Source organism: Eucyclogobius newberryi, unplaced genomic scaffold, assembly GCF_026437365.1.
Source record: "Eucyclogobius newberryi isolate DKJ021-1_F unplaced genomic scaffold, fEucNew1.0.hap1 SCAF_13, whole genome shotgun sequence".
NCBI lineage: Eukaryota > Metazoa > Chordata > Actinopteri > Gobiiformes > Gobiidae > Eucyclogobius > Eucyclogobius newberryi.
Window position 1 is genome coordinate 30,364,319 of NW_027315757.1, and position 27,607 is coordinate 30,391,925.

At 41.3% G+C, this 27,607-nt stretch overlaps 1 protein-coding gene across 1 annotated transcript; it reads left to right on the forward strand.

Annotated features, from left to right (window-relative positions):
* The first annotated feature begins 5,379 nt into the window (after positions 1–5,379).
* Positions 5,380–18,855, forward strand: nptx2a (neuronal pentraxin 2a). The gene is made up of 5 exons (XM_072443413.1): positions 5,380–5,897; positions 9,138–9,396; positions 10,325–10,569; positions 16,428–16,607; positions 17,992–18,855. Exons 1-5 carry the CDS (start codon positions 5,457–5,459, stop codon positions 18,217–18,219), a joined length of 1,353 nt encoding a protein of 450 aa, XP_072299514.1. The 5' UTR covers positions 5,380–5,456; the 3' UTR covers positions 18,220–18,855.
* The last annotated feature ends 8,752 nt before the right edge of the window (positions 18,856–27,607 follow it).

Sequence of the window (27,607 nt, forward strand, 5' to 3'; positions counted from 1 at the left end):
AAGAAGATTGGTTTTCTTTTCTTACTTTTCTTTAAAAAGGGTCAAAGACTTTTTTTTCCAATGTATAAAATGCTATTAAGTAATGACAAGGACAGAACTGAGGGGGGTCTTGGACAAGCTAGTCACACAGAAGTAGCGCCGCGGGGTCATGCACGGAATCAAGTGTGACGACAACTGCAAAAGCTCCATTGTTACTCATAAAATGATAAAGCACGTCCTAGATGTTGGAGAAGCTGAGGAGGCGTTTGGTTCTGCTACTAAGGGCGGGAAATGGGTGAAACAAGAAGATAGCAGATGTATTTAAATGAAGGATTTAAGAGGAAAAATCAGGGTTTGACTGACTGACACTGACACGGGAAGAAGGGCAAAAAGACTGAACAGTTCGATCTTCAAAGCTTCATAACTCTTTGTGGAGGTTCTACAACACTGAGTGAGTGGCAGCACAACTTGACAAAATGACACGCACCACAATGAGACTGATTAAATAAACTGTTGTTGAATGTAGACTTTAAATATCTATTGTAATCTCTGGACTAGAATGTACACAGGAGCGCAGAGGGCTGGGAGAACTGGCTCTGGTCCAGGGCTCTGTTTGTTCATCCGAATTAGTCAGCCCTGGGAGCAGAAATGTTGTTAATCTGATGACCTGACTTCCATTCACACGTTATGAAATGAGTCAGTCAATTAGCAGTAGGAGGGCACCTCATTTATGCTGCAAATTCACCCTGATGCCAGAAGACAGATTTTGATGTAGAAATATTTAAGTAACTCAAGATGGCTTTTTGCATCAGACGTGACATTTAAACTGCAATCATGGACATTTGCATCAATTAGTCAGGGACCCAACGGTGCACTATATGCAACTTTTCTGATGGGGGGCCCGCCACATGTTTGTCTCTATGGAGATGTTATTGCTTTGCCTGGAATGCATGGCATTATAATCTTTCTTGTATTTCTTTTATCACAGGTGGTTTTATTGCTCGAACATCCTTGAAAAGATATGCACCTGTGAATGTGAGGTGGCATACTTTTGTACCCTGCGTGTCTCCATGATAAAATACTTTAAAACATTCCACATCTGCCTGGAGACAACCAGACAGCAAACCCACCACCACAAAAGTAAGACCTTAGAACCATTCTGTTAAAGTAATGATGTACGTGGACTTCAAGGCAGAACAAAGAACAAAGGAACTCTTTTATTAAACTCAGCAGTAAATTGTTTTTTAAAGGCGGTGTATAGCTCAAAGGGGCGCTGACTTTTGTTAAGGCTTTACAAGAAATGTTTCACAGTATGGCTTTAAACAGATCAATCTTGAATCAATTGAAGTTGATGTTTTATTGCAAAGAAAATACAAGTTTGCTAGAACTTTTGCAATATTATTATTGCAAACATAATAGTGTGAGTGGGCTCGTCTCTCCACAGCCACTTGGAAGGAAAGAAAATACCAATTTACAGTGAATTACAGATGCTGCTTTTGCCAGAATGTCATGGATTTTCACCTTAAAAATATTTAAGGTCAGAATTTCATAAGTCATAATTCCAACTGTATATGTTTTTTAAATTCCAAACTGGGTCATCAGATAAAATAGACGGTACAGTCTCAGGCTATAAGCCCCTCCTTGGTGCAGGACTAATCTCAGATCAGCTGCTCGAACCAGTGCCTTCAGATTGAAAATGACTTCTGGATGGCAGTCACAAAAGTGCACATTTAAAGGTCCAACATGTAAGATTTTTCATAAAATAGAACGTATCCCTCAGTTATGAAATGAATGTGTTTGAATGTCTTATTTTACATCTACAGTTTTATTTACCATCATAAACACAACAGACTTTGTCACGTTTAGATTTTGTGCTCGGTTCTTTAAAAAAGAGGTCTCAATCTCAATGGATTCTTACCTGGTTAAATAAAGGTTAATAAAAAATAAAATAAGCCAACTATCCTCAGTTTTGTTTGGACAATTGTATGCATAAAAGCAGTTTGCTATAACCCAAAGAAGAAGTAAAATAGATTTGAATAAAATCAAGAGTAAATCTTCATATATATATATATATATATATATATATATATATAAGAAGATATAGGAAATGGATATATATATATATATATATATATATATATATATATATATATATATATATATATATATATATATATATATATATATATATATATATATATATATATATATATATATATATACATTTCCTTCCATTTTCCGAGCTATGGGCTGGCACAAAGTGTATTTTTAAATATGTTTAAACAATAGAGCCTCTAACATAAATATAACAGGCTAAAATAATTCAAACTCATGTAATCCCTAAAAGAGGTTTGCTTCTATATTGCTAGTATTTTCATGCCTGAGGATTAAACTGATACCTGTGCGTTAGATCAAAAATGAAAGTCAAACTCACTTCTAAAATGAAATGATTAAGATGGGAAAAGGAAGTAGGGATAAGATTTCTATCCCTTCTGACTTCCTAACCATTGCCAAGAGCGGGCAGAAAAAAACAGGGCTAAAAGTTGCTTCAGCCTCAGCTCGTACCAGTTGCAACATGAAAGCGAAATAGCTCAATCCCATCAACTTTGAAGTGAGGGTTGTCATCTCCTCACTGCGGCGGGATAAGTAAGGATTGAACGTTAAATCTGGCTGCACCGACACCTGGACCTGTCCAGGTGTGCTCCTGCAGTCACTCTCGGCTCTAGAAATGACTAATCCTGCAGTGTTCGCTGACTGTGCGTTAATACAGGAGGACATTGGGCTCTAAAAGCCCATGAACAGGTACGGAGTGATGGTGAGGAAGAATCAGAAGAATCAGATTTATGTTATGCAATACCGGTTATGCACCAACATTTTTTCATGTAAAAATACTCCTCAACATTCTGACTGAGCAGCACAATTTATAAAATATGTTTTGCCCAAATTGAATTTATACAGCAAAATTAAAACTGGAAGTAGTTTCTCGGTTGTTGCTCTGACTCTGCAGAGCTTGTTTGCAAGCAGCGGTTTGATATTTACGACAATTCAACTGCTGCAGAATAATTAATTTCCTCAACACACAGACAGAAAAACATATTTTTAACATTTGAGGCGAGAAAGGTAATCAGTTCAGAAATGTGTGATGAAGTTTGTACCAGTGGTAAATGTGGGTCTGCTGCAGTCTTTGGTTGCATATCTGGTTTTCTACAACAGTTTACTTATTATCATTTTCTTCTTTTAGATGTCAGATACAGGCTAAATATTTAGCAATATTTAGTTGTACACATTTCAGAATGCTGTGATATTCCCTGCATAATGTGTGTGTCTAGCGCTATCAATGTTGCTATTTTTCTCTTCACAGTATTGGTATTATTACTATTTATTTTTTATGAATTACTTCAGTCAACATAATTTTTTTGTGAAAATAGTTTTATTTGACAGTAAGCCGCTTTTATTGTTTTGCTATTGTTAATTATAATCCAGCCTCACTGTGACAAAATCTCAATACATCATTGGCCTATTAATAATAACATTTTAGCATGCAGTCACTTTTAATATAATAATTGCATTGCTTGAGTTTTGTTGTTTTTCTCTGCAACTTAATGCCATCCGCTTCTTGCCTCTTCTCACTTTATATTTAAACAGAAAATACTGATTGATGTGGTGGGAAATCTTGCTTCATAATCCTGACTGAGCCGACATGTCTTTGAAGTTTTCTTATTTCACTCTTATTTCTTTTTTTTTTACAGAAACATGAAATAAATATAGAAAGATAGAAAGATAGATAGTTAGATAGATAGATGGACAGACAGACGGATAGATAAATAAATAAATAAACAAATAAATAAATAAATAAGCAATTCTGATTCTGTAAAGCCAAACAATATCTGCTGTGTTTGTGTAAGGCTGGGTTCTGGACACGCTAATCTACATATTGTATATGCTGTAGATAGTGAAAGACAAATCACAAGGGCTTGTTCCAGCAGTACATCTGCTGCTGTGAAATATAGTGTTCCTTATTCAATGGATTTTCCCCTGAAAAGGACCCTATTCTTAAAAGCTCACCGAGTTCTCTGAAAGTATGACAGGTTAGACAGGCTCCTGTGAAAATTCAAGGAAGAAGACCTCATCCTATCCATATACATTCATAGACCTGAAATTCTCTCTACCCGTAACTCAGACACATCTTTGCCAGCGATTCCTTTATGAATGGTGGAGCCAATCCTCATATTACAGTATATACAATGTCATGATATTCATCTGGTCTCATCACAAGTAACAATTAAAAGTGGATGTTCAAGATGCTTAAAAGAAGCACACAGATCAATCAGATTAAGTCAGCCTTTAGCTCAGGTTCAAGTTTTTCACGATGATTATTATCTAGAATAAAATACCAAAGTGCTTATGCACTCAACAATTACTTTTAACTAGGCTTTGCCCTCACTTAAATGTGCTCGACCAACTTGGTACCAACTGATTATTCATAACAGCATTTTTGCTGGCTAATGCTAACGGGTATAGGAAAAAACCCATGGAGTCCCTCAAATCTTACAGGACAAAGTTGCTAAGTGATTGATATCATGAGTAAACAATTTAAAACTGAATATGATATCTTATGAATGGAAATTAATATCTCAAAATGTTATAGGGCCTACAGCATAAGCTGAAACCCATGAATAAGATCTTGAATAAACTAAAGTCACCATGCACAGGAGTGAAGAATGATTCATAATAAACGTTTTTGTGTGAATGTCTAAATTGCAACTGTATTTTATCATGTAAAAATGGTTGTTGAATGGATTCCGATTGGTGCAGACAAACTCTGACTGGACCCCTTATTTCATTTCCACAATATATTTTATTAATCAATGATCATATTTACAAGCTCTTCAATATTACGGGTAGACAGTGACATGCTTTTACGCAGGAACATTGAAAGCAGTTTCCAAAGCACCCTTATGCTTTATTGCTTTACAGCCCGATACAGTCCCTTATAATCGAACATTACACGACTTAGACACATTGTGGTTCACTAATGACGCACGTGCAGAGTGCGTACGAGCGCGGAAGCGTCAGTGCGCATCTCGGTATAATAATCTGGCGGAGCAGCGTCGCTGTCTTTTCAGCACCACTCACTGGCAAACCAGCCGCGTGCAGAGGCTGCGCTTCACGGGACAACTCTCGACAAAATGGAGATTTGATTATTTTTTATGGTGCTTTGTAGCTTTTCTTTGGAAAGTAAACTTTAGTTTTATTGTTCAAGGATAACAAGCGAGTTATTTTGTGCGTGATTGGTGGAGGTGGCACTTAACAAATAAGTCGTATAATTTGCCGTTTTTTTGCGCTTTGGGTTGCTTACAGTCGTAGAGACGCTTAAAACAAGATCAAATTGTTTCAACTGATTACTTTTTAAGGGGCTCAGGAGAAACTCGAAGCCACTCATTCAGAGTTTTACAGACGTGGTGCGCCTCGTCGGGATGCTTATACTCTTTGGGCTTTTGTACTTGGTGAGTGGACAATTGGTGCGGACTCAAGATGCCACAGGTAGTCGTTTCGTGTGCAATGCCCTTCCTCCTGGCGCGGAACCGGGTTGTGAGTACGGTCAGATTGGGAACCGCATCCTGAGCAGCTCCGTTGAGGAAGAGCTTCGGAACACGATCATCCAGCTCCGTGAGACGATCCTGCAGCAGAAGGAGACGATTGTGAGCCAGCAGGGCACTATAAAAGAGCTCAACTCCAAATTGGCGCGCTGCGAGGCATCTTCAGACGACTCTCAGGGCAAACCCCGGGGTCAGGGCTCCAGACGCAAGAACTACGGCAAGAACACGATGGGAGACCTGCCCCGGGACCCCGGCGACACCATAGACCAGCTGGGCAAGACCATGCAGAGCCTAAAAGGTCGGCTGGAGAGCCTGGAGGTACGGAACAACGAGCGCGCGCACACGTGAGAAAATCAAGTGCAACATTGCTATCAAATACATGTATAATTTATTATATGAAAGCTTATGAAATACACTTGTGATACAAACACGGACCCGCTATTAGGCTATTGCATGACTTTTGTTATTTATGGCGAAAAGTAGGCAAATAATTGAAAACGAGGCGCTCAGAATGAACTGCCCAGTAACAAATTGCGGGAGGAAAAAGAAAATATATATAATTCTAGTTGAGCAAATCTTATCTTTATTCCCAAATATTGTCCAAAGATGGAGTGGACTTTGCCCCGCGCTCCCACGGCACTGCGCTTCCAAACAGCAGACAGAGCCAGCGCAGCAGGTTCGTGCTAAAGATGCGTGAATCAGTTGGTTAGGTGTGAGATCAAAGGGTCACTTAAAGGACCGATCACAGAAGGAAAAGATGATATCATTAGTCATTAATTAGCACATTTATAGTCAGGGGCGATAGGAGTGATAGCGTGCGCTGTGGAGATTTACTAAGGAACTCATGAATAATATATGAGTCTCTGTTTGTGTGTGTATGTGTGAGGATCTGCATACGTTTTATCTGCAGTTATGTGACTAATTCTTTGCAGCTGATACAAGGCATTCATAAATCTAACCTAAATTAATTAAACTGTAAATAAAATTATGTGTATCTCCTAATCCATCTCTTTTGGTCTCCTGCAGCCGATTTGACAAGCATGTTAATTCCACAAAGATTATATTTACATGAATTGAGGTCACAACAGCAGCTTTATCTCCAATGTCATAGTCTGAGCGGAGTACATTTTTCATCATCTGACCTGCACACGCATAGACAACACTGTTGTTTTTTGTGTCAACACAAGGTTATTTTGATTTGCTGCATTGCTGCTCTATATCTTTTATCTAAGAGCGTTTTGCCCTGATTAGAGACTGTAATACCCAGATCAAATCAGGCATTGCCTTATTGTAAACCTGCAGCTCACACGGATGTATATTACTGTATATTGCACTTTATTCGTTTTGCTATTGATCTACATACGCTTAACATAATGATGATTACAAAAGCTGCAGTTGCTGATAGTATTCCTGCAGGACCTTTCTCTCGCGCACTAATCAGAACCATCTGGACCTCACACACTGGGAACTGGGCTGTGGTCTCAGAATGTTATGTAAACTTGATGAGACAGTATTAACATTTTTGAAGTTGTTCCAAGGCCATCATTACAAATGTGGGCTCAATTTGACAATGGATTTCTGCAGGCGAGCCATGGGTTTTAGTGTGATGAAAATCTAGCACAGTTGCACTGGCATTTCACATACGAAACGTTGTCTTTTGAACGAGAAAAAAAACTCAAATATCTATAAACAGGAAGCTGAAACCCATTAGACATGAACTAAATAGCCTGTGATTACGGTTGACTAAAATGACATCTGTCTAATCTCATCAAGTCAAATAATCTTAATTTTAAATCACAAAAAAGAAAGAGAAAGAGGTTTAATGAATCTGGAAGTGTGATCAATTGTAAAAGAGGGGAATAATAGAGACATCACTAAATAAGATTGGGTATTCTCACCGTCCAAAATCAGTGATTCTTTGCACAAATGCTGGAAAGATCTCGACTGAATGCCTAAAGCCCATGGAAGTGTATTTGACTGCTCTGTCCGTCCATCATCCTCACATATTCACACACATCCAGCCCTATTGTGAACCATGATGTCACATGGCACCTACTATGGCTTTGATTACCTGACCCAGCCATGGGGGGTTTGGACTTTCACCAATCACTGTCTTCTGCAGAACACAGTCTTCGTCTGGATAGCTCTTTTAAAAACTGTGCTCATAAAAGGGATGAGCTACTAGGCTTGGGATTATCTTTCCTCTGTTTCTGCAAATATACAGTAACTTTAGTGAAATGAAGTGCATTTGTATCTTTCTTTTAATTGAAGCTCTATACATTTGACATACATTTTGATTTGAAGTGTTATCAGTAAGTCTACTTCTTCACTTTCACTTTGTTGGACATTTTGCCAGCAATCCAGGCCATGGGCTTTAGCCAAGTGTTAGAGTTCAATTTCCTCTCACCCGAAGGCCTTAATCACACCACATTATTTTGCATGTGTAATTTCCTGCAAGCGTTTGGACACATGAAATATTTAATAAAATGTTTTGTTTTTGAGACTTTTTCACCATAAAGTAAAGGATATTTTGTTTTAGATTGTTAATTTTTCATCATTCTGAAACCCATTGATCACTTTAGGTTTATTTAATGATGCCATGTCAAAAACAGTTTTTTGCTGCACGGAAAGAGCTAAAATGTTCATTGTGTAATTCCAAAAATATTTAACCTTTCAAAATATAGTTTTTACATGGATATGGATACATATTAACAATAAAAAATTAGAAGTTGAATGTGCAAAGAATCTGAAGGACAGCACAGAGGCCCTGATCATGTCAGCACATGAGCAGGCCCTGAACGCCAGATCAATAGAGGCCCAGATCTACCACACCAGACAAGACCCAAGGTGTAGGCTGTGCAAAGGGGCCCCTGAGACCATCCCACACATAACTGCAGGGTGCAAGATGCTAGCAGGGACAGCATACATGGAGCGCCACAACCAGGTGGCTGGCATAGTGTAGAGAAACATCTGTGCAGAGTACGGGCTGGAGACCCCAAGGACAAAGTGGGAAACACCTCCAAAGGTGGTGGAGAACGACCGAGCTAAGGTCCTCTGGGACTTCCAGATACAGACAGACCGAATGGTAATGGCGAACCAACCGGACATAGTGGTGGTCGACAAGGTGCAGAGGAAAGCCGTGGTGGTGGACATTGCAGTACCGTGGGATGGAAACATCTGGAAAAAGGAACATGAAAAACAAGAGAAATACCAAGGCCTCAGAGAGGAGCTGGAGAAGGCCTGGAGGGTGAAGGTATCGGTGGTGCCCATAGTGATTGGAGCACCACCGATACCTTGGAGTGACCCCCAAACTGGAGGAATGACTTGAGCAGATCCCAGGAAAAACATCAAACATCTCGGTCCAGAAAAGTGTAGTGCAGGGAACAGCAAAGATACTGCGCAGAACCCTCAAGCTCCCATGACCATATATATATATATATATATATATATATATACATATATATATACATACATATATATACATATATATACATACATATACATACATATATATACAAATTTGCATATTTACATGCATACCTGTCTTTTACCCTACAGCAGCAGAGTCTTCGCCTGCCCAACTCCTCATCCAGCATGTCCCTGACCAATAGCGTGTCGTCTGCCCTGGCCCCTCTGCCCCCTGAACTGCGGGACGTGCTCCGACAGCGCCTGGGTGCTTTGGAGACACAGCTGCTGCGCAAAGTGGCCGAGCTGGAGGAGGAGAAGAGCCAGCTGTACAATGAGACCGCTGCCCATCGCCAACGCACCGAGAACGCACTCAACACACTCATGGAACGCATCACGGAACTGGAGAAAAGTAAGTCTGTGTGACATTGCAAGTGATTAACGTCACTCAATGGGTTAAGCTAAAGGACACAAGTTAATTACTGCCACTTGCATTTAGATTCATAATTACAAATTAAAGTCAGTAACATTTTAGTAATATTCCTCCTTCCTTTAAGTATAATTTGACCAGGTAAACTATTGTTTCAGTACAATTTATTCACAGTTCCCCATTCACACTTTCGCTATAAAGCCCACCACACCAAATGCAATGGCTAAACACACACGTTAAAACATTGCACAAAAAAATAAAAGGTGAAAAAAGAGACAAAGCAGCTCAGATCACGGCCATGGCCTGTCACATAACACAGCTGAGGCATGTGACAGCAGAATCGACCAGAACAACTGAAATGACTGACTTTGGAGAATAGCAATCAACCAGAAACACAACAAGAGCTAGAGTTAGTGGTCAGAAAATACTGAAAAGCCACCACAGTTCTTGAGAAGAAAAAACAAATGCTAAACCTCTGTTTGAGTGACGTGAATAATAGCATAAGAAATCCCAAAGGACGTAAAGCTTTTATTGAATAGAGATTCTGGAAAAATATAATTTCTCCGGGCCTTATTGCGTTCCATTACGATCAACATTTGTGTCAGAAACATGCTAATGTACTCTTCACAATGAATTTGGACTTTGTGGATGTGATCTGTCAGCTGGAAGTCTGCTATTTTCCCCAGCTGCTCCGCAGCTCCAGATGCATGTGAGCAGACCAAGAGAAATACATGCTTTCAAACACTGGAAATGGGATTTGAAATAAACAAGAGAGACACTGGAGCAACTTGCAAAAGTTAAAGATCACGAGAAGCACCCGTTACAAACTATGCAACATGAATGTACTTTTTGGACCAATGGGTTTATCTGTGCATACAGCTAACCTTTGGCCTTTATTGTATATCAACAGATAACAATGCCTTCAAGTCACCCGAGGATTTCAAGGTGTCCCTGCCTCTTCGCACTAATTATTTATATGGACAGATTAAGAAGAGCCTTCCAGAAATGTATGCCTTCACTGTCTGCATGTGGCTCAAGTCCAGCGCCAGTCCTGGTATTGGAACCCCCTTTTCTTATGGCGTCCCGGGACAGGCGAATGAGATAGTCCTCATAGAGTGGGGCAATAACCCTATAGAACTTCTTGTGAACGATAAGGTAGGTGATCTGAATATCATTAGTGTTGAGAGTGGCACTGGGAGTCTGTTATGTAATGGCTAAGAGATCAATGTCTGTGTACTTTCATTTGTGTAATTCGGCAAGACACTTTTCACCCCTATGCCTACGTGAATGTGTTTTGATGAGTTTAAACTGAGCAGCTTGTAAATCCTATTTTATCTCAATGCTGCTGTGTCCAACCTATCAAATAATTACTGTCCATCTCACGATAACATCTCTATTGTGCCGTTAAAGCAGTTATTATCGCGGCATTCGGTTATATAAGCCTAGACAATGTAATGATTTCTGCAAATGTAGGACACAGATGCCGATGAGCTTCCAGCAGCACATGAATAGTGTATGGTATTGGTGAAATGTAGCACACAGCAGCACACTGCTGCATGTCAATATGTACCATACATGCAATGAGTACTCACCGTCTAGTACAAATTTAAGGGCTATCAGCACTGAATAAATAATTCTGCTCCTTATTAAGATTTCATATCATTGACCCACATTCAACATTTATCCACATAACGGAGAAAAGTCATTCATCATCAGAACATTTCTGCTTAGTGTGGAGACAATCTTTAATTGGTTTGACTAGACGTGTAGGGCTGTATAGGTGACTCAACACAATACTTAAGAGCTGCAAGAGCATTTGTCACATTGAAGTAGTTTGGTAGGACTTTGATGTTCTGTTTTGAGAGTAGTTAATATCTTCATCCACAGGTTTAGATATTTTGTGAGATATTAGCTTCTTTATTCTTTCTCTTTGTCTTGTAATCCGGCCCTTGTCTGTCAACAGAGATGCAAATTAAGAGACGTACAAAGCTTTACTCAAACTTTGTTTGGTTGAGTCTTCAAAGGTTATGGCCTGTTTCCCCAGCACCGTATTTACACTGAGCTTTATTGGCACATTTCACAGCTCCCCATACATGCATTATACATGTGAGCAAGTCAGACAGATTAGAGAAAGATGGCGGCAGGAAAAGAGCAGAGAGAGTGAAGAGAGGAAAGCAGAAAGGGCAAAGCCTTTGAGGTGATCGAGCTGAAGAGAGGGGGAAGAAGAAGATCAGAAGATGCCATATAAGAAGGAAGTTATAATGCGAGCGCTGCTGACCAGGAGGCTGGGATAGGTGAATATGTATTGAACTTGTTGGCAGTGGTAACAGGGTCCAAGGGGGCAGATTGTTTATGCGCTTCATTTGGATCAACACTGAGTGGGATGAAAGGAGCCTCAACATGATTAAAAGTGCACCAGTGTCTGGCTTTGGCTGGCACTATGCTTTATTTTTCAACAATAGAAGACTGCATTGATTTTGTTTGCTGGGTTAAGTTTGTATTCTATTTTCGAAACATATTTCTATACCACAAGCCTGACATTCACACATTTGAAACATTACTGCCCATGACCATGCTGCTGCTGCCTTTATTTTGTTTGTCTTTCATCTTAACAATTTGTGGTAAGCTTCAAGAACCATTCCATAACAAGCAAACGAGCATTTACAAAGCCTCAAAAAGGAAAGACGGTGCTTGGAAGGGCATCTGGTGTGACTTGTGTGCACTTAAGGTCCTGTGCATATGCCGATTTTTTAGCCCCTGAAATTACCCTCAGTCCCCGACAGAAAGCAAAATGTTTAGTACCGGTCCTGGCAAGAGAAAACAGGCTGAGAACCCCTGTGCCAGCGACACTTAGACTAGCAGTACATGGGTGTCTTCACATTCAAAGTTCAGCGGTTCAAATCTCGTTGTTGAGCGCTCGGATCCACTGTGGTTCCAGCTCCCTCAGGTGAACACTGCCGTTGTGTCCTCGGGCAAGAAAAGGCAATATTGAGCTGAAATGGCTTGATCATATTGACACATCAACTTCTTTTTCAAAAACGGATAAGCTCCGCCTTCGTTTGTGGCTAAGGTTGTAGCTTTAAAACAACAAGCAGCTTTAGTGAAACTCAACCTGCGCAACTATTCAAAGGAGTCTTCCCTGCGCCCTGCCCATCTGTCACATGCATTATGAACTCCACCTCATCAAATGGAGAAATCCCTGCCTACTTCAAACACTCGATCGTCCAACCACTGATTAAAAAACCTGCCTTGGACGCTGAAGAACCAAGAATCAAATTGCCGGCTTATTTCCTCCCTGCCTTTCATCTCGAAGCTTTTAGAAACATTTTTGTTTTATGACTGACAGCTTTCATCACTGACTTCAATATCTTCGACAAATATCCGTCAGGTTTTCCACGGTATGGAATCTGCGCTGTAGAAAGTCATTGATGACGTCCTCCTCACTGTAGACCCCGGGTCCATCAGATCCTATAACTCCAGCACAGAGATAAGGCACTGCGACCTCGCCCTGAAATGGTTCTATTCCCTTTTATGTGGCCAGACATTTTCTGTTAAGTTGTTCTGTTTCGCCATTTGAAATATTGGACATATTTGACATTAACTCTGCTTTAAAGTTTGAAAAATAAATTGTAATGTTGTCAAAATTAGCTTCTTTCATCTCAGGTCCATTGCTAAATTAAAGCCAATTCTTTCTTATAAAAATCTTGCAATAATGATCTACTCTCTCATAACAAGCAGAATTGATTACCGCAGTGCCACTCCTTCTACACAGACTTCCTCCAACAGCTATTTCCAAATTACAGTTCGCCCATGAGACTGCAGCCAAATTTTGAACAGGCACAAAAAAGTATGAACACATAACTCCAATCTTAATCAAGCTCCACTGGCTCCCGATTAAATTTAGCATTGATTTGAAAATCTTATTATTTGCTCTTAAATACTCAATGGCTCTGCACCTTATTACATTGCTGATTTGTTAAGACCATACTCTGCTCCTCGTTCCCTCGGGTCCTCTTCCCAGTGCCTATTATCAGTCCCGTCGTTTCATCTTAAAACAAAAGGACTTTCTGTTGTGTCACCTAAACACTAGACAACAAATAGCCTCCGACTCCATATAAAATCCACATCCATCAACCAGTTTAAATCTCTGCTAAATATGCATCTTTTCAATCTGGCCTTCAACTGATTTTATGGAAGTCGTTGTTCCGAGTCTAAATTTTTCAAATAATCACAACAAAGTACAAAGATGTGGCTGGGGATAGGGGGTGGTTGAAATTGGATTTTTTGCAGGACTCGAGCCTCAGCTGCAGGACATTACAGGATCACTCAAACATGCAGGAATCAAAATACAACTTTGAGTAAACTAATGATTGATTGAAGTTGATTTTGCGTAATATGTCCCCTTTAAAAACACATAGGACCATCATTAACTATAACATGCCGGCATAGTAAATTTGGGCAAGTGTTTTCAGCTCTGAAGTGAGAGATGGAGTCAATGTTGGATTACTGAAACGAGTAAATGGGACAAAACACAACTCGAGGCATGTTTTAGTTACAACACAATATAAAAAGAAAGGCTTATGACGTAACAAGGCACACACACGCTGCCTTTGTTGAAGTTGTACCTCTTTGTATTATTTATCATGGCCTAGGCTATCTTAAACCATGATAAATGGCACAAATAGTACGGCTTGTGATGCTGTTTCCAGTGTATTTTGTCTCATGGTAAATCGAAAAGCCTTTAAATAAGCACAACTTTATCTGCATAGTGAGTGTAAAAGTGTGTCTTGGTGAAAATGAGATCAGTCATTCTCATTTGAATAATGAGCGAGTCATGTGGTATGTAGTTGCCTTGTGGATACGGCATTGTATTATCACACTCTTTACTGTATACTGTTGGGAAGATTGGACAAGAACGCAATTGACTAAAAACCCCAAAACTGCACGTATTTTCTTCAGCAAAACGTCCTTCTCCAAAACGTTAGTGTTTATTATCAGTACTTAAATTGCACGGCCTTTTAACGACATTCAAAGTTACCAATACTTTGTTCGTTAGTCAAACATTCACTTGACACTTTCCTTTACAGTGCAACATTAATAAAGATAAATAAATAAATGCAAATGATTACGTATAGCACGAGTGTATTCTCAGTGGACTGTGATGTCATTGCCTCCAGGTTAGTAAAATAACTGCCTGTTTTTTCTCTGATACGTGAACAAAGCACAAAGAGCTAGTGAGCGAGGCCAAAGTGCTTTGAAGGATGCGTTGATGTCACCTGGGTAATCTGAATTTGACATGCGGTCCACGGGCTCAGCTGGAGCCTTCACAAACAAGAGGCCTGTCGCTTTGAAGCCCGCAACAGCCTAATTGCCGTACATGTCGCTAAGACGCCTCAATTAGAGCGGAGTTCCTTCATTTGACTGAGAGTGTGTAATATCAATTTACTTTGAGACAATCTACTGAAGTACCTATGTAGGTAGAATTGTTTTTTGCAGGGTTAGCAAAAGAAAAGCTACGTATATCGAAGTATATAAAAGTAAATTAATCACAGAAAATAGACGAAGTCCTGCAAATCAAACCAACATCATTTTGTGAGTTGTTTGTCGTGTGCCATAACAGCCCCTCTGCAGATGTAGTCTAAACTACACTCAAGTCAATAGAGATGTCAAAAACTGTACATATTTTCTGATAATAACCCTAAAGAGCTAGCGTCAAACTTCTCAGGTTTATTTTGGGATCTAACAAAAAGACCAATGATGTCGTTATAGGTGAGGACAGTCTGAGCGAAGCAGGAGCAGCGCTGACAGCACATGGTTAAATGTAGACTTAAAACCCATCAGTCGAGACACACAGACAAGTTAGAGTTTTGTCACGGAGCACATGTTCAATCCAGATCTGCAGCGTGTTTCGTTTGTTCTGTGGAGAGAAGCAAATCTGCACCACTTCTAATGCTAATGCTAGTTTACACATTATTGCTATGCTAATAAACGTCAGCTTACTTGCAGACCATTTTAACATGCCTTATAATAATACCTGAAAACAATAGCTGATTGTTTACACTGTCTAAACTAAAATGTGTTCGTTGCATGTAAATTGTTTCCATATATTTTTTTATTCAGATTCTGTTAACTCAGCTCCTGTCATTTTGCAACTTGACAGATACAAAACTATGATAAATATTTACCAAAGGTTCTATTCCACCTAGCAAAGTAATAGAAAAACAAATAGTTCCTAGAAAAGGCTCAGTTACAACCACTATTCACACGTGCATTTCAGACCCAGAGTCTGCTTTGATCACGTTTGGCTCTCTCTGCTGTCACACGATCGCTGCATAATTTAAATTGAATGAGAACGGGCACATAGCATAACAGAGGCGTTATTCACACACGCAAACACACTGCGGTGGACCTGCCAATTGCTCGCGCGACTCTGTCCCTTCCTCTTGGTCTCCGTGTCAATCAAACCTGCTCATTATCGGCTCATGTTTGGGTAAATCTCATTCATAATTTACTTTGCATTGTCCTTAAATGGTGAAATGGAGGAGTGGAGGGCGTGAGGCGAAGGTTTCTGCTCCAGGTGTGGCAAGGAGGAAATGAGCTGCCAGGGTGCAAACAGAAGGTTTTATCAATTTTAATGTTTTTCTACGCTAAGTTTGGGTTTTGTCCTCACATACTCTTTAAGACAGAGTTCCACATACTGTTTTATAAATGAGCCCTTTGACCTTGAGTTCTACACATTAATCTGGACAGGCTCTTGCAGAAAGCAGTCGGGAAAAAGGCTTATGTCATGACGAATATTTGAATCTGATTGGTAAAAGCATCACAACAGCGAAACGAGCCGAGAAATCAAACTGCTGTTGGATCCAGTCAGAGAAAAGCCCAGACTTCTTCCCCGTCCGCTCGATAAAAATCCGCTTTGATGACTATTTCCCTTCTGTGGCGTTACACTTGCCTCGACAAACACCCTTGGCCCCGTCGCCCTTTGTCCTGATCTCACCTGTGCTCCTCCCCAGGTGGCCCAGCTGCCCCTCTCTGTGAGCGACGGCCGCTGGCACCACATCTGCATCACGTGGACGACCCGGGACGGCTTCTGGGAGGCGTACCAGGACGGGGAGCGCCTGGGCACCGGGGACAATCTCGCCCCGTGGCACCCAATTAAACCGGGAGGAGTCATCATCCTGGGCCAAGAGCAGGTGAGCGTCTTCACCACAGTTGCCGTTTGCGTTATTACCTCATTCATCTAGCTCCGAATGGCACCGGAACACCCTTGGGGGCTGCTTTAGCGGGTCATTTTAGCACTTAGCTCACTGACAGCCTCCCCGTATATTCTTATTAAATGTACAGTGAAATATGCCCTAAGGTACGCCATCAATTCGCACCACATCTGCTTTGGAGTTTTATGAGTCTGTCACGATTCATTTTCGCTCCGGTAAAAAGTTGGGTGCAGTAATTGATAGTCGGTGTTGTCAGGTAGTTTGATTGGAATGAACCTGATCTATTTTAATTTGAAAACATTGAGAGAACAGGTGGGTTTTGTTTTCAGGGGGGGGGAATAGACGGACAAGTTGTGGAAAGTGTTGAACGTGAGGGCGTAAGAGGAGTGAGGGTTGACATTAAGTGATGAACAGCCCCCTGCAGCGTTTAATAAGAGAGTCTCACGGAAGATACTGACACGAAGCACTTTTAGTTTCGTTTTTGGAAAGATGTAAGTGAAGAAAGCAGGAGTTAGGATATAGGTGTATGGCGAGGAACATGGGCAGCTGTAACTTAGTTTGTAGGTGTTCGCTCGTGGAAGGTTTGAGGTGCGATCCCAGTTCCCACCACTTCATACGTTCGTGGGCTGGACTCCAGTTGGGCTGCTTCAGATGGTTTAAGGTTCCAATATGTAGTTTTTGTAAAATTGCATTACTTTTTTGGATTATTCCTTGTTAAAAAATACTGCGATCATGATGCGTTGTCATGTTTTGGACCTGGTTTGGCTCCGGTGGCGCTCGGAAAGCCAGATGTCTTCTTGTTGTTATAATGATGTGAGGTTTGAGAGCCACTGTAGTCGTCGTACTCCATATGGACAGGGAATTGTATATATCTTATTTAGTATTTGAGTAAACAAGATTTGACTGATCATGGGTTGGAGTTAAAACTAAAAACGAAATCAGAATTAGAATATTCATCAACAAATCCTTCCGTATGATTGGTCAAAATCTTGTTAAGTACAAGAGCGTAAAGGTTGGTGTGAAAAGGGAAGTTCAAATTCCTGATATAAATTCAATGATGCAAGTTTAGCAAATGGAACAATAAAACATGATTAGGTGTGGGTTGGAAAATTTTCCAGATGGAAGCCTTTTTGTCGAGAGAGCAAACTAACAATCATTTTGCCTGTAGTGTTTATGGCACTATACAGTAGGTAAAGAAACACCAACACAACTCTTAATTTCCTCGACGTATCCGACATTGAACAAGTCAAACACGATCCTACATGTAATCGAGTACAGTGCGGTATGAGTCAAAACAGTCCGGCTTGAATTATAAATAGGAATGAGCTAAACATTTCTCTCTTTGTCACCGTCTTCTCGGCAGGACATCGTCGGAGGCCGCTTCGATGCCACGCAGGCGTTCGTGGGCGAGCTGAGCCAGTTCAACATGTGGGACCGCGTGCTTCGGCCAGTGGACATTGTGGGCCTGGCCAACTGCTCGGCGTACATGCCCGGGAACGTGGTGCCGTGGGTGGACGCCAACGTGGAGGTGTTCGGGGGAGCCAGCAAAGCCCCGCTGGAGATCTGCGAAGACCGGGCGTTTGACTCCTAAAGGGACTCCTACGAGACCAAAGAAGATGAGAATGCAAAACAAAGGCAACTTTCCTGTTTACTGCTGCTAAACTGAAAAGGGTGCAACATTTTGATTCCTTTTTACATGCTCCAAAAAGGCATCGTCTTTAAAGAAAACGGGCAGTTGCATCAGAGTACGCTGTACGCCGTGACCCATCATTTCCTCTTCACCGGATTTGCTTTCATTGAATTCTTATTTGAAAAAAATGCCTCTTTCATTCTTTGTACTGACAACGCCGTGCCGTATTCATCGCATCTCAGGCACGAGCTGGAGCGCAGGGGCTTTGAAGTGCCGCGGATCACTATTCCTGAGTTACATGCTCCGCTATTACACGCTGTGAGCTTTGGTCGTGTTTGAAGGAGCTGCACGCCGCACCCGGGGAAAGGAGTTCAATCTGGACTAGACCTGATTATTCTGGGACCGGGATATGATGTATGAAGATGAAAATGGAAGTCAACGGAAACATGACAATGCATGGGAGCTTGGCAGTATAGACGTTACATAAGAGTTGGGCTACGGTGACGCGGTTAGAGAGATTATAAGGCCACGGTTCAGTCTGGAAAATCTATGTTTAATGCCTCTCTCTGCCCCTTGAGCAGCTGCCATGTCAGAAACTATTTTAATTTCATCCGTTCAGCGCAGATTGAGACTGAAAAGGGTTGTTGGGCTCATCATTGCGTTTGGTGGAAGAGTGATGCTTTTGTGGTGGGATTTGGTTTACTTTATTATAGTTTTACGTTTCTTCAGCCGATGTAATAATCTGGAAGTTATCTTAAAGCTGCACTATGCAAATTTTCATGCTTGTCTCGTGCCGTCTTGCCTGGAATCTGCAATAGTAGGGGCATTAAATAAAAGGTATGTGCCATGTTGTGGAACATTCTAAGCAAAGGAGACAATCAGGTGGCTTTCAGAAAAGTTACATAGTGCATCTTTAAGGGTAGAACAAGCTGCCATGAGGTACTTTTATTCTCTGTTATAAAAAGTCAGTAAGTAATCCACAACTGAAGCTCACAACATTATTGTAAATGTATTTTTATTGATTTTAAAATATGACAGAAACTAGAAACAACACACATTTATTACTTACTTGTATAATATATATTTATTTTTACATACAAAAGCCATTCGATTGTGCATTTTAAAGAGACGAGATGTGTTACTGGACAGCGCTGAATGTTTTTAAAGGTGCACATCAAATGATTTGTTGTGTCACTCTGTGTCATGTTGTTCTTGGAGTGTCTTTTCAGTGTCTGACAAACCATTTACTTCCTGAGATCTATGTGTTGCTTTTTTCTGCTCTATTCATTGGTGGTTGCAATATTGTTAAAGAGTTATCAAAACTATTAGAAAAATTGCTTTGTCTCGCTGGTGAATGGCCTTTTTGTGAGCACCATATGTGCTTTTGCTTGTGGACAATGGGAACATTTGGTCAGCTTTTCAAGCCCTAAAAAGAGCACAGACGAAGAGCGACATAATGAAACGATGCATTTGTGTTTCTAAGCCACCTACATGTGCGCGAACTCTTCACAGTATGTTTTGCACCTCTGCCATGTGGTTGAATGTCTTTTTGCAACCTAATAAAAAGTTTTAAAGGTTTTCTCCATCACATTTATATACAATAGAACAAATAACATGTCAGTGTATTTTGTAGCACTGAAGCATATTGCAATAGTGCCTCTCTGTCTCTCTCTGTGCTGCTGTCATTGGTGATCCTCTGAACTGGCTGAGCTCCAGGTGCAAATGAAAATATCTGAGGATTATCAGGGCCAAAGCCAAAGGAGTGTGAGCGTGTCTGCATTCTGAGCGCATTGTGACAAAGCAAAGGGAGTTTTCACAATCAGACACGACTATTGTGTGGTCATGACAGAAATCTTAAATCAATAATAGTCAAAACGCAGTAATGCATTAGTGGGAGCGGTTTTACACCACAGCTCTACTTTGCTGTTTAGATATTATTTCTGTTTAGTTTCCATGTACATATGACAGAATATAATCAAATCAAATCAAATCAATTTATTTTTGTAAGGCCCATAATCACAACAACAGTTGCCTCTGAGGGCCACAGGGAGAAATGAATCAACAATGTCTGTGGTGGCGATGAAGTCAGACAATGTCTGTGGTGGCGATGAAGTCAGACAATGTCTGTGGTGGCGAGGGACGATGTCCCAGGGTCCTCTGTCCTTAGACTCTCCTTCTCGGCCAGGAAAAACTACAAAAAAACCTCTTTGGGAAAAAAGCGTAGAAACCTGGAGGAGTTCCAGTGAAGGAGAGATCCGACTCTCACAGACGGACAGACGGACACAAGGAGACTGGAGCTGGACCCACTCTTCAGGCAGAAGAGGGACCGTCTGAGTCGAGCTGGACCCACTCTTCAGGCAGATGAGGGACCGTCTGAGTCGAGCTGGACCCACTCTTCAGGCAGAAGAGGGACCGTCGGAGGCGAGCTGGACCCACTCTTCAGGCAGATGAGGGACCGTCGGAGGCGAGCTGGACCCACTCTTCAGGCAGAAGAGGGACCGTCTGAGTCGAGCTGGACCCACTCTTCAGGCAGATGAGGGACCGTCTGAGTCGAGCTGGACCCACTCTTCAGGCAGAAGAGGGACCGTCTGAGTCGAGCTGGACCCACTCTTCAGGCAGAAGAGGGACCGTCTGAGTCGAGCTGGACCCACTCTTCAGGCAGAAGAGGGACCGTCTGAGTCGAGCTGGACCCACTCTTCAGGCAGAAGAGGGACCGTCTGAGTCGAGCTGGACCCACTCTTCAGGCAGAAGAGGGACCGTCCACACAGGGCAGGGACCACTTCACCACTTCACTTAACATTATAATATTACATGGGTTTGCAAATGCAAGTATCTTCAATGGGGAATAATGATCAAATACAACCCACTCAAATGCATTTTTCATTAACATTTTTACAACATTTCCTCTGGGTGATAAATAATCTGCAGAAACATGATGTAAATGGTGTTGTTTTAGAGCAAGCAAAATGAGGGAAGGCCTGGGTTTATACACAAGGTCACATAGAATGACCCAGGATTATTATTTAAAGCTGCACACTGCGCTGGACGACATCGATACATTTTAATATCGTACATTTTATATATCAGGAATGACAAAAATGTGCCTGTAAATGTGTTGGTTGAGGTTGTAATTATCACACAAAGATGGGAAAGGACCATCAAATTAACCACAAACAGTCTCAGCTTCCACTTTACATCTCATTTCAGTTTTAATCAACTATAGATGATACACATGTTTCAATATATCTCCCACCTTTACCTGCACAATGAGGATCTGCCACCTGCGTGTCTTATGAAGATGTTACAGCATTAAATGAGGGACCTCCATGGAGAAAAGGACATAAAAACATAAGGCCTAGTTGCAGGTCACCATGGCGTTGACGACCCCACTCACACATTGAAAAAATCGTCCATGTTGTGCATTTGTCAAAAACAACGTTGAAAGTAAACAAAAGCGCGGTGGAATAATACATAAACTGCCGGGCCACTAAATATCCCACTATATAGTATTTCAGAATATTTTGAGTGGCCACAACATATTTAACCTTAATATCTCCACTGGTGCACGGTGGCAAAGGCGGTTAGCGCTCTTGCCTCCCAATAAGGAGATCGCGGGTTCTCTCCGGCTCCTCCCACCGTCCAAAGACATGCATGTGTTAGGCAAAATTGGTTACTCTAAATTGGCCCGAGTGTGAGAGTGAACTGTCTGTAATGTCTATGTCTCCGTGTTGGCCCTGTGACAAGTTGGCCACTGTCCAGGGTGCACCCCGCCTAAGGCCCGAAGTCACTGGGATAGGCTCCAGTCACCCGCGACCCCAAAAGGGAACAAGTGGTAGATGGATGGATGGTTTAACATTAGGCTAACATCACTTTCACATCACTGTCTCTGTTTGGCGCGATCTCAGACGGACAGTGACACGCACCTGACTAAATTCTTGTTCTGAGGCTCATTACACTCCTGGCGGTCGTCGCGTCGCTGATGGAAGACAAATTACATTCAGAAGGTGTAGCACGGAACTAATGAAATCTGACTGAGAAGGGAATTGAACAGTCATCCAGGAGCGTTAGTCATATCATCCGTCTCTATGACAGCCCTATGATTCCACACAACGCAGGCTGCGCTCGCGCTGCATTGGCGGGCTGGAGGAGGAAATTTGCCGCCGTTATTGAGTTTTTTGTCTGTCCGCGATGGAGTTTGAAAGGTAGATTTGTGAGAAGTGGAATCCTGGAGGGCTCGGCGAAGACACAATCTCTGCTGTAATGATAACGCTACATCACTACGAGCAAATTATCAATGCCTGAGTGCCTATAACTAATCATTTGTCACCTAATTTGATTGTGGTCCATATATCTGTCTCTGGTTGAGTTTTCCACCAGCGCCAGCGGTTGGGGAGGATCCATAATTCTAATGAAACGGCCGTGTGTTTCTGACAGAGATCGGCAGGGGGTGGGAGCAGTTGGATGTGTGAGGAAAAAGGGGTAAAAATGAAAGTGTCATTCTGCCCCCAGCACCCTTCAAACCGTGTCCTTATGGAGCCTCTATCATCTAAGACATGCTGACAGACGAGGTCAGGGAGAGGCACAGTCTTTTCTCAGTAATTAAAGGATGCATGGTAGAGATAGTTGTCGCTTTAAGGGAACTATCGCTGAGGCAAAGAAGTGTTTTCTCCTTAGTCACACACGATTACTGTGAGCCGTGAGCCGCCACCTCTCTGTTCTCCACCACTCGGCTGTTAAAGAGCCACGTCACTTCAATAGTGCTGCTGTAGGTTTTAAATAACACCTGCTTTCCACACAGTTTTTAGCTTATATAAAACATGAAACAATGTTGTGTAAACCATAGGAACGATAAAGTGCATACGTTTTTTTGTAATTAAGACTTAGTTTGGTGGGAAAGTTCCTCTGGTAAATGTTTATCATAGTTTTACATCAGTCAGTTTGTGAAGAAAATTTGAAAAATAAAAGTTAAAATGGCATGTAGTAGAGCTTAAACAGTTCTAAAACAGAATCCCGCTCTCTATGTCATAAATAAATATTCCATCCAAAAGACAGGACCATTTTTGCCCAAGGAAGACATTTTTCTGACAGTTTAAACAATCACCTAACAAAATGAAACTGTTATCAGCTAATAGTACGACAAACTAACTAATGTGTGATACAGTGGTTCTCAACTTAGAGGACGGGACCCCCATGGTGGTCGCAAAATGATTTCAGGGGGTTCCCAAAGGATATGAGGGAACTTTTTAAAACTGTTATTTTGTCTTGAACAAGGCTTGATAATAAAATCAAACAATCAAACATGGAGGGGGGTTTCCTACTTTCTCTGTTTGGGGGTCGCGAATGCCATTGGTTGTTATTTTGGGGGTCGCCTACTATATCTGCTGCACATGTCCAACCAGGAGGTACACGTCACCAATGGTCACACACGGGGGAAATTATGTAAAATGTTCTATAATATAATCAAGTTCACTACGTTTTAGTAAAATGTCTAACTTTCAATCAAATTTAGTTTTAAGAAGACCCAGGGCTGTATTTGACACAGCTGTAGCATGAAATGAGGAGAGAGAGGACAGAAACATTCAACAATTGGTCAAAGTCCGGAAGCAAACCCACAAGGGGAGGTGATAACGCGCCTTAAACCACTGCACCACCCAACTTTTATAACAACAACCAAACATATAAGGTGACCAGGATATTCCAATTGCCTTCAGTGAATGAATATGAGAGCCCTGCTATTACAGAAAAATAGGATTAGAATATGACACATTTTTTACAGAATTGGCCTAAATTTGAAGAATCTTAATGTAGAATTAACCCCAGAAAGTGGTATCCACATGCTATAATGATATGTCCTTCTAAAGAATAGTTTCTTTCAGACTGTGTTTATGTTTTGATTATATGCAGCGAAACACCATAAGTCTTCAGATCCAACAATTATTCAAATATTCAGGCGTTCTGTAAGATCTCAGATCGCACAGAAAATATGATTATTAATGTGTCGCTGTGGAATGCGATCCGAGCCGAGGGGTAACGGACCAGGAGCACTTGCATTTTGTTTCCATATAAACAAATCAGCGCTTCCTAAATCAAGATTAAGCACAGTTCCAGATCCACACTTTATTATCTTGATGTAACGGGCCCGGCCTCTCAAAGTCACCTCGTAATAAACTAGACATGTGACTTCCCGTGAAGCCTTTATCTTGGTGGAATCTAATCAGGTCCGTGGCTCTCCATTCGCCCAGAGGGACTGTGGGTAAGCACATTATCCAGATGATTCCGGCCCGGCTAACAACATCAGAACGTCCTCCCTCGGGCCGGGCCACCCTCACAGAGTAACAGTGTGATTAAGGCCCGCTGACAGGGGCGTCATGTGACCACACAAACAGGATCAACCGACATCTTTTGTGCATGTTAATCCTCTCTATTTATAGATGCACGAATACACTTCCTGTTGACAGAGGGTAAGCAATATGTGGAGGTTTTGGGAAGTTTTTTGATTTTGCTGATTCAGTGAAATAAATGCAAATGATTCTCTCAGGGTGAGTTTATGCTTGTCCTCATTTCATCCTCATTTGAGCACAGTGTTGGCCTGAGGTAGACTTGGTTTAGTCCAGATTTAATCTCGGGATTTGTCCCAGATTAGATGTGCGCCATACTAAACCCAAATGGAACTATGAAGCAGGGCGAATGTGCAGAGAATGACAACAAATTAAAACAGGATCAATCATTATTTAGAAAAACATTCAGTTCTTTTCTTGAGTTTCAAACAATTTGTCATTAAATCTGAAAAAGTAAGAATAATTATTGTTTTCTGACAGCAGCATTATCAGATAATTTGTAGAAACATGATATTAATTTGAGGGTCACATTTTCACATTCTGAATTATCCTCAAAGCTATAGAACCATAGAACTTTAGAACTACATTATTAGTCTATATTCTACAGAGTTAGTATAATGGTGATTTGAGTTTGATTTCTTGGGGCCGGGGGAAAAAGGCAGAAGGTAAAACATGGTACCATAATGTTATTTTTCATGAGAGAACAAGGCAGTGCAGATAAATGTTGTGTCTCTTTGGTTATAGTTATTGCGATATGCAACGTATATTGTTACTGACTGTTTATATATGTAATATTATTAGATAAATGGGGGGTTATAGACAAGTGCTCCTCATTCAATAGAAAATCAAATGAAGAGCTTGTCAGAAAGCTGATGTTGAAGCTAAAGTAAGTATTGTAAAATGTACATTATTGTCCCTGTGGTAAATGTGTCCTCTGACTTTGACCCTTGACCCTTCAATGTCACGAGTGCAACTAAACAGAGAGCTACAAACCAACTGCAAATACTTGTATTTTCACAGGAGAAATGTCTCAATACTGCTGTTTTTATTGGAGAACGCGCACTCCGAATCCAAACCACCATTTTTCTTTCTCGAGTGACGCGACCTGCAAGATGAAAGGACAAACAGCGGCGCATTGATAAGCAGCGCCATTGGTCACACAACACTAGACTACCACAGGCCTGAGCTTTCTGTGCCTGATCCGCTGACTCCGAAGACCCCGCAGATCACCCACGGAAACGAGAAGCAGACAAATAACCTGGTCCGTGCGCGAGAACCGTCTCTTGAATGCTTATGAAACGATAAGAGATCAGCAGCCTCACTTCCAAGGTCAGCACTATGGCCATATGCTCCCCCCTGTTTGCTCCACGTGTGCCCGACTGCATGCTGGGTAAGGCCGAACAAGATGCAAATGCGGTCTTGGCGTGAGCTTAACTGTTCCAAAGTGTAACGCTTATCATGGAAATGTAAGTGTGCCTGACTGATCCCATGCAAATCCAGGTGCTCTCAGTTTGGAAAAGGATCTGTTTAGGATTAAGGGTTTGTGTTTTACAGCGACGTTTTTTCCATTCATTCTTTTTCTGCAGCTTCATCTGGGGGCGCAGACTGAGCACGAGGCATCAGGTGTATGGGTTTGTTTTAAGGGTGCACTATGTAACATTTCTGGTGGAGGGGCTGCCACCTGCTTGTCTCCATGGAGATGTTATTGCTTTGCCTGGAATGTTCCACAGTATGTGATAAACTTGTATATACTGTATAGACGTGGGCAATTGGCTGCGTTGTTTATAGTAAAAAATGTTCCAAAAAGAGCTGATAAAAAGAAAAGTTTAATAAAAACATAACATTAAAAAGTACATTTTTTCATGCATTTCACATTTGTCTGATAATTAAATCTCAACTAACACATTTACAGACCTGTTTTAACACATTTATGTTGCAGTGACTGAATATCATTATAACAATAAATTGAGATATTCCTTTTTGTCTCTACTTGCAAGCTCACAATTATTCAATTACAAGTGTTTTTACTGCTTTGAAAACCTCTCTGAAATATGATCCATAAATAGGCCTGGCGGCATCATGCACATCATGGCGATGAACATGTTTATTGCCCTGTTGTGGAACACTCTGGACAAAGTGCAGTTGTTCATTTCCGTGTGAAAAATGAAAGTTGTTGCCATTCTTTTTATTGCACCCGCAGATGCTCTGGTGGGGTTTGGCATGGACAGATCTCATGCTAATTTAGGCTTTGAGGTATTTCCAAGACACAAACAGTCATTTAATCTTGTGCTATGAAGACAATACCGAGACTACGTTGTTTAAAAAGCCTAAACATAAATATAGGGCCGTATGTGCGCGGTTTAGAGAGTAGCACTTTTCTCGATGCTGGTTCAGTGCCAAGAGCTGGCTCGAGTGCCACCTGAGCTACAGCGGCCATGATCGATCACGATGGAGGACGGGAGGATCGCAATGCCGCATATTCAAGGTCGACCGCATTAAGGACAATAAATTTTGCATAAGTGAAAACAGGCTTCACAAGACTCTCCTCCAGGTTTCTACGTTTTTTTCCCAAAGAGGTTTTTTTTTGTAGTTTTTCCTGGCCGAGAAGGAGAGTCTAAGGACAGAGGACCCTGGGACATCGTCCCTCGCCACCACAGACATTGTCTGACTTCATCGCCACCACAGACATTGTTGATTCATTTCTCCCTGTGGCCCTCAGAGGCAACTGTTGTTGTGATTTTGGGCCTTACAAAAATAAATTGATTTGATTTGATTTGATTTAATACATAAATTCTGATACATAAATATGATCATCTTTGTAAACTTTATGTTGGACTTCTCAGCCTATGAGAATTAAGCAAAACACAACTCACGGTTTTGATTTGGAAACAACATTGTAACATGGCTGAAAGCACAAAAGATGAGCACAAGTGACTCGAGAATGGCGTTCTTGGCAGTGGCTGCATTATTATCAAACTTTGGTGCTGATCAAATAAATGTGAACTATTATC